This window comes from Eschrichtius robustus, chromosome 20, assembly GCF_028021215.1.
Source record: "Eschrichtius robustus isolate mEscRob2 chromosome 20, mEscRob2.pri, whole genome shotgun sequence".
Taxonomy (NCBI): Eukaryota; Metazoa; Chordata; class Mammalia; order Artiodactyla; family Eschrichtiidae; genus Eschrichtius; species Eschrichtius robustus.
In genome coordinates, this window is record NC_090843.1 from 24,241,515 (window position 1) to 24,251,700 (window position 10,186).

At 42.8% G+C, this 10,186-nt stretch overlaps 1 protein-coding gene across 1 annotated transcript; it reads left to right on the forward strand.

Annotated features, from left to right (window-relative positions):
* Positions 1–309: 309 nt before the first annotated feature.
* Positions 310–5,597, forward strand: ANKRD40CL (ANKRD40 C-terminal like). Its single transcript, XM_068531564.1, has 5 exons — positions 310–340; positions 753–891; positions 3,492–3,572; positions 4,151–4,311; positions 5,151–5,597. Exons 2-5 carry the CDS (start codon positions 852–854, stop codon positions 5,292–5,294), a joined length of 426 nt encoding a protein of 141 aa, XP_068387665.1. The 5' UTR covers positions 310–340; positions 753–851; the 3' UTR covers positions 5,295–5,597.
* Positions 5,598–10,186: the final 4,589 nt, after the last annotated feature.

The window sequence follows — 10,186 nt, forward strand, 5'->3', positions numbered from 1 at the left end:
AGGACCCAGGCACCCGCAATTTTTAAGGCTTTGCAGGTGATTTCAATGCACGGCTAAGTTTGAGAACCTATGGGCTCTGATCTCTGAGGTTCCCTCTAGCCTTATGATGCTGAGGCCCACCTGATGCCCTGTCTTCTGACACTGGAGGGTTAAATGATATGGGAGAGCCACCCCGAACATGTGAGTTCCTACCTTCAGCCCTTTGAGACAGCAGCCCTGCCCAGGACTTTGCCCAGCCCCACCCACCCTTCACTGAACCTCCTGCCCCAACCCCTGCCTCCTCCATTTTGATGTTTGGAATCAGGGATTCAGGATCCTTGCCAAGGCGGAGACTCCCCAGGTATGGGCCCGGGTGTTCCTCCTTTCTTGTCACTCACAGATGCTGAGGAAGGGACTGGGAGAAAGGGGAGTGAGAATTGGGGAGGAGGGGAAGTCTGTCCAATCCGAGATACTGTTTGCTTTTTCTTATCCCTTGAGGTAATAGCTGCTAACCTTTCCCAAGGAGGGCTGTGCCACCAAAGGCCTCCCCTCCCAGGGGCCCTTGGGTAGGTTAGCCTGCACTGCTTCCCCATAGACACAGCCCGAGGAGACAGCAGAGAGCCTTGAATTTCAGTCCCTTCCTTCACTTGCAGCATCCTGTGCAAATTAAATCATACAACACACCTGAGCCTTCGTTTGCCTATCTGTAAAATAGGTCGACCCTGCCCTATCTCACCAGCCAATGACAAGAACATATTATTGTTTCACTGCAGATAGATGCACTAAGGCTTTAGAACGTGCTTTTTATTTGATTGGGAGCTCAGCATAAATGCAAGAGGGGCTGCTGATCTGACAGACCACAGAGCTGACCCATGGCTGAACCCCAACAGGACATGAGGGAGAAGCCTGCAGGTGAGTCTTTAATTCCTGTTTCCAACATGGTCCTCAAGGAGGATAGGGGAGGGGCCTGAGGAAGGGAGGAGCAGGGTGCCCTCCCCCACTCTGCCAGTGGTGTAGTCAAGAGCAGAGCAAGTAGACCAAGGGTCCTTTCAGGGGGGGGCGAGTATCAATAGCTATAATTAATAATAGCAGCCAGCAAATACTGGTGCTCACTACGTGCCAGGAGGGGTTGTACTTTCTGTTCACTTTCTCATTTCCTTCTTACAACCTGTGAGTTAGAGATTATTAATCCCATTACAGGCTCAAAGAGATTACGTAACTTGTCTAAGGTGTCACTGCTACTAAATAGCATAGGAGAAACAGATCCAAATCTGCCTGACTTCAAAGAGCATGCCTTCTGACCTCTAAGAGACCCTGTCCATCCACAGGGCACCGTAACCTGACAGATTCATCACAGAATTAAATGCTTTTACATGTGGTAGGCCAAGCTGGGGGACATCTCATGCTCTGTGTGGGGTGAGTAGTGAAGGGGTGGGGAGGTCATCATTCCAGTTCAGGTATCTGGGGGGCTGAGGCTCAGCTGCTGCAAGGCTGTCTCCCAGCCCAGGGCAGAGCTCCCTCCACGGCCCAGAGTGGAAGGGCGCGGACTAGACTGCAGATCCCTGCCCCAGGGGTAGGGACATTATTTCTGTCCTGGGAGAGGGCTGCGCTGGGCGAGAGCATCTCATTTCTGGGGAAGCATTTAGCAGTGTGGAAAAAGCACGATTTAAGCCCTAAGCAGGACTGGCTTCATGAGCCTGAGATCAGAGCAGTTGTGCAGGGCCCTACATGAAGGCCTCACGCTTGGGATTAAGTGCTCTGTGGTCGCTGGCTCGAAAATTTTAATATTTAGTTTGTTCTGTAAGTGAAATCAGATGGGACAATGGAGCATGTGCTGGGGGACTGGGAGCTGGGAGCTGTGGCTCGAATGTATGGTCCCACTCTCAGCCCATCATGTTGTAACCTCTACCACTCCCTCACTCTGCTGTCACCTTCTTCGGCCCCTGGCAGCGACTCAAGCAAGAGGCGGGCAAGGCAGGGCATGCTCTGAGGTCCACTGAGCAGGGAAGAGGCAGGGGCTGGGGTCCCTCGGCCACCCCCATCCAGATACCAGAGTGTTCAGGTGGGGAGGGTGCAATTCCCTGGGTAGCCATTTTGCACTGGGCCCCACGTAATTAGTAGGTCACATCCAGGTGCTGCCATTTCCTAATGGAGCAAACTCCAGCAAGTTACTTCACCTTTCAGCACCAATTTTCTTGTCTGAAAACGGGAATAATGTCTACACCCCATAGGATTCTTGTGAGGACAATGAGGTTTCTGGTTCCCCCCCCAAAAAAATGCAAGTCTGATTATGACAGCCTCCTCCTGAACACTGTCTAATGGCTTGGCATTGTTCTAGAATACAGGTCTTTCACCCATACCAGTACTGTCCAATTAAAATATTACGTAAGCCACATATGTAATTAAAATTTTTCTAGTAGCCACATTAAAAAGACAGGTGAAATTAATTTTAATATATTTACTTCACCCAATATATCAAAACTATTATTTCAACACATAACCAATATTAAAAATTAATGAATTTTACATTTTTTTCTAAGTCTTTGAAATCCAGTGTGTATTTTACACTTAGAGCATATCCCATTTCACGTGCCTACTGGCTACAGACTGGGTAGGTCAGTAGATAATCCCACACAATCTGGTGCACACGGTTCCTCCCTGCCCTCTGCCCTGCAGCCATGCTGAATTGCTTTTCTCCCTTCTGAAGAGCCACTGCCTCCCCACACAGGGCCTTCTGCTGTTCCAGGGCCCTGGAAAGCTCTTCTCCCTCTCTACCCTACGGATCTACTTAAGCCTGCTCACCCTTCAGATGTCAGATCAAACACTTGCCCCTCAGGGAGAACTTTCTTAACTCCTTTCCAGGCTTTCACACTTTGGTGTATCTTGCCCTTGCCATGCCCACAACCGTAATTTCACATTTACTTGAGGTCACTTGATCAATATCTCTCTCTCCTGCTAACTTGTAAACGCCAGGACAGACACCACTTTGGGTTTTTGTTGTTGTTTGAATCATCATTTCCCCAGGGCTTAGCACAGTGCCCAGCACAGAGCAGGCTTAGAAGGATATTCTATGTACGTAAAAGGCCTGGCACCTGGAAAGTTTCCTCCTTTCCCTTCCCTCTGGTTGAGAAAACGTCTCCTTATAAAGGGACTCTTCTAACTGTATAACTCTGCTAAAGAACCGGAGACACAAAGCTCTCAGTGCCGAATATATTTAAGTAGAAACGAGTTAAGTGCACAGATTATAAATATTTCCTCCTCAAGATTACATACCATTCAAAAATACTGTCTCAGTTCCTTTTCATGATTTAAACGGTGATTAAGGAAAATTACTCTTCAGGTCTGAATGTAATTACTGCCCTTTTCGTGGCAGTTTTTCCTGTGAGGAGGAGGAGCCGCAGAGCAGGAAGTGGAGATGGGGCCCTACTGCCCCTCGCCTAACTGGCGGATCTGGAGCGCTAAATGCTGTGCGGCTGCTCTTTCTCAACTCTCCTTCTCCAATTCTTTCTCAGGGGAATATACACAAGGCGGCGCAAATCAACAGTTGCCAACTGACCCAGGTGATAATGCCAAACCTGATGACACCTGCCTAGGTGAGGACTCAGCCCCCAAACCATGTTGCAAAGCCAAACTCACCATTTGGCTCCCTCCACCTTCAGTCAAAACTGCTCCTTCTTACAACAGCTAAGTTTTAAGACTCACTCAATGCCACTGTCCCAGAAGATGGTAGAATTATCCTATTTCTCGGCCTACCTCTCACCTTGAAGTCCCAGGTGGTGCGGTAGTTAACAGAATGATTTACACTCTTAAGAATACAGAGCCCCAGGGCTACACATTTCCTTGAAGCTTTACAAATAGCCAACAAGGCACAAACAACGCCTATGTATTGCCAAGGGTGATGCATATCACCCACTGCATATTTTAAATCCTAGCCTGGCTTCAAACTGCAAGCCTTTTGGTGGGTATAATGGGGCATACACCCCAGAGCTTGCCCAGCATTCCAATAAAAGCTTCAGATAATTAAAAGTTTATATTTGCCTATAAAAGCTCCAGATCTACTTATTACTCAGTTCTTTTGCTGTAATAATTGATAACGTTGAAAGGCTTTAAAATGAGTGTTTTGTTTCTTCTACGAATAAATTTGTGGGTGATCCAGAGCTGGTGCTTAAAGTCAGAATTCAGAGCCACAAGGAAAATGACTTCATTGAAGTTGAACTGGATAGACAAGAGCTGAGTTACCAAAATCTACTAAAAGTGAGCTGCTGTGAACTGGGGATTAACCCAGAGCAAGTGGAAAAAATCAGAAAGCTACCAAACACACTACTCAGAAAGGTAGGGTTTACAAGTTTCTAAATAGAGACTGGGCTCTAGGTGGGTAAAATTATGTTCTGTGAAGCCAATCACTAGCTTCTGCATTACTAATATGAAAACAAAATCCAAGACACTGGAAATTCTGGCTGCAGGACAGCCAAACATGGTAACTAGGTTATTTTCAATCTGGTGCTTCTACAGATTTGCTTACCTAATTCATCAACCCTTTTAAAATTGTCTGAATTACAACTAATACCCACATTTAAGACCCTAGTTCAGTATGGCCAGCCTCCCATCTCTACAAAACTGACTGGTCCCCAGGACGGAAAATACAAACCCACTCTTTATCTGCTTAGCAACAGTCAGCCTTTGCAATCTCAGGAAACAAAATTTGGGGCATTTTTATATATTTTCCTGATTCAAAATACAAATCTCACTTTTTAACTTCAGAGGAAAATTCTCATTTCTTTGGGCATTATTTTTTTAAAAAAAGCAACTTTCAAAATGCCTTTAGCAATTCTTATTGGTGCCTTGGCTAATAGTATATTCTTTGTAAACTAAAAGTGGTGGGATGATCATACTTTACAGTTTTCTTTTTAAAATGCCCTGGCCTACAGTTTTTTCTTGGGCCTAAAGTTTTTTTTTCAAATTGGGACTTCATTCCCTTTGGAAACCTGCAACATGGACTGAGGGGAAAAAAAAAAAAAGACACACACACAGAAAAAACAATTCTCAACTGCTGACTTAGTTTACCATGTATAGACAAAGAGAAAACAATGCTTGGCCAATATAATTAAGCCTTTTTATCTTAACTTCACATGTATTTATGAACCATTATATAATTTCTTTTCCATATTAAGGACAAAGACATTCTAAGACTACGGGACTTTCAAGAAGTAGAACTCATTTTAATGAAAAATGGAAGCTCTGAACTGATGGAACACATACCGTCTCTGTTAGAGAAGCCCTGCTACAACAGCAATGCTGCAAAAATGACATATTAAGAAATCCCAGAGACAAAAAAACTGGAATCAGTATTTTGTAAATAATGAAGCCTGGATCGTACGTACCAGCTTGCTAGCTTCACATGTGTACTTATTACATTTCCTTGTTTGCAACTTCTCTGGGCTGGGAGAAGAGTACGTTCAAAATGCTTTGACAGGGCTTCCCTGGTGGCGCAGTGGTTGAGAATCTGCCTGCCAATGCAGGGGACACGGGTTCGAGCCCTGGTCTGGGAAGATCCCACGTGCCGCGGAGCAACTGGGCCCGTGAGCCACAACTACTGAGCCTGCGAGTCTGGAGCCTGTGCTCCGCGACAAGAGAGGCCGCGATGGTGAGAGGCCCGCGCACCACGATGAAGAATGGCCCCCGCTCACAGCAACTGGAGAGAGCCCTCGCACAGAAACGAAGACCCAACAGAGCCATAAATAAGTAAATAAATAAAATTTTTTAAAAAATGCTTTGACAAACAGAAGTATAAAAAAATTGTAAGTATGATACTTATCAACGCAAGTTTAGTTTGTAAAGTTGTACCCCAATCCTGATCAGGCATAGGTATGCACTCCTGAGATTCAGTCAGGACAAATGGCCAGGGTCTGTTCACATGAACTCCATTAAGGGCAGGGTGAGCTGATGAGCTGGGAAAGCCAGGACCCCACTTGGCACACTGGTTCAAATATCCCAGTTTCTAAAACCATCATTTCCTTTTTACACACTTTTTAACTTACCTATGACTTAACACAAGTAAGTAACCATCTTTGAGGGTACTTTTAACATACAACTTGCAGAAAAGCCAAGGCACAGCATACAGCATTGAACTCTATTAAACAGGTGAAAAAAAAAAAACCAAGTTGGCACCCTCACTAACTAGCTCCAAGATGGGTTATGATCACATCCCATGCTAGGTTCTTCCCTACCACACCACCTGGAATCCTTCTGGGTCAACTTGCTAACTTCTAGTAACAGCTGCTTGTTACCTTGGAAGCACTCATGCCTGACTCCATTTACCAACTTCCAACAAGACACACCACACTGTCACTTCTTTACACACGCGGGTGAAATGATCTCTAATCCTCATGGAACTGAGACCTTAAGGCTAATCCTTAGTTACCAGAGACCTCCTGGGCAAGTACAATGTCTTGTCTCCTCCAGTACATTCAACAGGCCACTGTTCTCTCACCTCCAAATTCTTAATAGGTCACCTCTGATGAAGGGTGAAGGGACACTGAGGCATTAACATCAACACTTATCGCAACCAATACCAAAAAGGTGGAAAATGTTCTGATTAGGGCAGGTGAAGTGTGTACCATTTCATTCATGAAATGAATGAATATGAAACCTGAATCTGCAATTTACTTAGTGTCCACGGGATTATGGTAGGAGCACCTCAGCACTGAACGTAAGCCCAGCATCTAAGTCACATTTCTAAAATAGCATGGCCCCTAATGAAAGCCAATTCCACCCAGAGCTTAGTGTTCCATTGCCAGGACTGTGACAGGGGATGACAGGGGGTCAATCCCCATGTGTCATGTCCCTAAGTTATTTTCAATTTTTTCTTAAATAAGGTAAATGTAGGGAGGGACTTAGGGTTGGTTAATGGCCCAAAATTACCGTTTGTGGAAAAGTGAGATTTTAGGTGGTTTTTAAGTGAACACGGTAGAATAAATTTATTTGAAAAAAACTACTGTTGGGAGGAAAGCTTACAATAGCAGAACCTGCACAGTGTTGCCTAGTGGTTAAGTACAATAAGATCAACAGGGCAGCAACTTAATTACAAGGTTGATAAGCAAATTCAAAACGCATACCCATTCCAAGTTAATACAGCCTGCACCAAAAACATATTTTCTATAACCAACATAGTTTTAAGACTGCAGATTATAAAAATCTGAAGCTTCAAGAGTAATTTTTATTTTAAATTATTTTTTTAATTTTTGGCATGCAGGATCTTAGTTCCCTGACTAGGGATCGAGTCTGCGTCCCCTGAAGCGGAAGCGCGGAGTCTTAACCACCAGACCACCAGGGAAGTCCCAAGAGTAACTTTTATTATGTATTTCATGCACTGATTGTAAAACTAATTTCTAAGGTGCACTTCCCGAGAGGTTCTTTTTCTGGTACCTGAAATAAATCAGGTACCAGAATGCTATCCTAAAGAGTTCCACAACATATTTAGGAATGGTCTAGAATTCTTAGTTGTTCATAATGTATGTTCATTTAGAATGGAGTGACCTGCGGCGCGTAGTTGGAGGTAAGAGGGCCACTGCTAACTGATACAGGGACTTTTAGCTACATGAACTTCATGCACCTGTAGGTGCCTTTAAAGTCTCAACCACTTCCCCCTTAAAGAGCAAACATTATTTAAACACTTCATGGTATTCCTATTAAGAGTAGAATAAGAACAAAGAGCAGCCCCTCTGAGGTGACAATGTAACTTGAACAAAGGGAAGGTTGTGCTGACAGGTCAGGAGAATGGCTCTTCTCACCTCAGCAGTTTCCCTTCCTGGATTGGCATAAATCTGACAGAAAAGCTTTCTTGGAAGCTGCTTACACAGCAGAAGCAGCACCAGCTCCCTGGCGGACATCCAAATGAAAATAACATCAAGACAAAAATAATGTATCACAAAGAAAACATACATTTAGGCCCTGTTTCTAGCTTTCAAAGACTACAATTAAGACCCTAAATCTGGCACTCGAGAAACAGTACCCTTTACATCTGCTACTCACTGAAGATTCATTTCATGAAACACATTGTTTATGTATGTTTTACTACTACCTTCACCAAGACCTTTTCCCATTTTTTAATTTAAATTTTATTAAGAAATATCACACATACAAAAGCACATACACATACAGTTTAAAAAAGAAACCACCCACCCAGCTTCAGCAATCACCACCAGTTCCTCTGAAGGCTCCTCCTTGCCCTTCATGATTTCCCTCCAACCCTCCAATGTACTGAATTGTGTTAATCATTTCCTTGCTTTCCATTTACCATATATTTAACGGCCTGGTTTTGACCTTCACAGAAACAGAACCACAGTGGATGTATTCTTCTGCAACTTGCTTTTTTGACCATTGAGACTCCTCGTTCACATGTGCAGCTGTAGTTCAGTCTGACTTCTGCGTAATTCCTCTATAGGAATACATCACAGTATTTATCCAGTGGACTGCTGGACGTTTGAAGTCTTTCCAGTTTGTTTTCGTTTCCTTTTCTTCCTATTACAAACGATGCGGTTATGACATCTTTACATCCATCCCCTGGCACACAGGCATAAGAGTTTCTCTAGGGTATGCATCTAGGGATGGAATAGCCACAAGAAGTTATGGCACAGTTATGCCAAACTGTTTTCCAAAGCTGTTGTTCCTAAACATTTTTAAAGCTGTTGACAACTGATCTATTTGGGATGGCTGAGGGGAAGAAATAGATCAACTATGAAGCTCTCAAACTGCATTTTTAAACTAGAAAATTAAAAAATCTAATACAACAATGAAAAATACATTTACTTCTCTTTTACTTGAAATGTACTTTTGAAAACTACATGTTTAAACTTAAAATTCCTATCTCCTATGTCTCAAATGCCTCTAAATATACTGAGAACAGCAAGAGTCAGAACGTACGCTATACTACCATATATCCTAAAAGATTCATACATAAATGCTTACATCCCTCACCCCCACCTCCCCACAAAAACCACTTGGAAAAACAATTCTTAACACTAGTAGCTCCTGTAGAGGAGGAAGAGAGGGACAGGAGTAGAAGAGAGACAGATCACTAAACACTTCTGTTGTTTTTCTGAACCATATACAAAAGCATTACAATTGTCACACAAAATTCTTAAAAAGCAGTCACCTGGGGTTCTTTCATAAACTAAAAATCAGTCCCAAGTCAAACCTGAAAACCAATCCTGAATGAAGTCCCATCCCACAGAAAATATACACAATTCTCAAATTTTTTTGTTTCATGCACATTTAGAATGTTTAAAAACATTCGCACAGCTCCCCTACATTGCATTTTTAAAAGCAAAGAATGTACAGAAGCTCAAAAAACTTTCACCCTAAATTTTTCAGTTTTAACATCTCTAGAAAGTTTTAATCAGGTAGCTGAACTCAACCTACATGCAGTCAAAGTGTTCTCAGACCTTAGAAATAGGGCTGGTTATCCTCTGTGACACTTAACTATATTGAAGAAACCAGACAGGCCACCTGCAGGTGAGTAATGCTATAAGGAAAGAAGGTAAATGTCTCTAGGCTAGCAATATGATTAGCTCAGGAAGGCAAGAAAGGTGTTTTAATTTAAATTGAAAAATTACTCTATTATAATCTGTTTGAAGAAAAACTGTCTTAACAAAACGGGCGATGATGCAGTGTCTCTACACTGCAGAAGGGAGGATGCCAGAACAGCAGACTCAATTACCAGGTACCCTTGAGAGGCACAATGGAAAGTAAGCTAGCAGACCAGCACTACAGTTGACCAACTAAAAGTTCATCCAACTTATTTTAATTAATAACTGTTCTTTATCTTTTAGTGATACATGCAGAAATATTTACAAATTAAATATGTCTGAGACTTACTTGAAAATGACAGGGAACACACACAAAGCGTAAGAATGGCCATTGAGTGATGGACTTTAATAAAAGTTAACTACACTTCCCTACTTTTGTGTCTTGAATTTTCCAAAATTAAAAAAACCCTGATTGCTGATTCCAATCTTATCAAGTAATCTTCTGGTTAATAAAAATTGGCTCCCCTTAAAGGCTTTTCAAACAGACGCATTAAGCCAACTGACAACTTTTTGGTCTACGTGACAGAAATGTGTATTTCTTAGTGTAAATTAGCACATGGCCTCTATATTGGATTCTGTGAATTTGGTTAGTAAGAATAATTTCCTCTTGAGCCTGATAA

Bases quoted from the DNA above. Each gene is read 5' to 3' on its own strand.
- ANKRD40CL (XM_068531564.1), top strand. From the start codon at position 852: ATGGCTGAACCCCAACAGGACATGAGGGAGAAGCCTGCAG. The intron at 892-3,491 runs GTGAGTCTTTAA...ATTCTTTCTCAG, and splicing joins CATGAGGGAGAAGCCTGCAG to GGGAATATACACAAGGCGGC. The intron at 4,312-5,150 runs GTAGGGTTTACA...TTCCATATTAAG, and splicing joins CAAACACACTACTCAGAAAG to GACAAAGACATTCTAAGACT.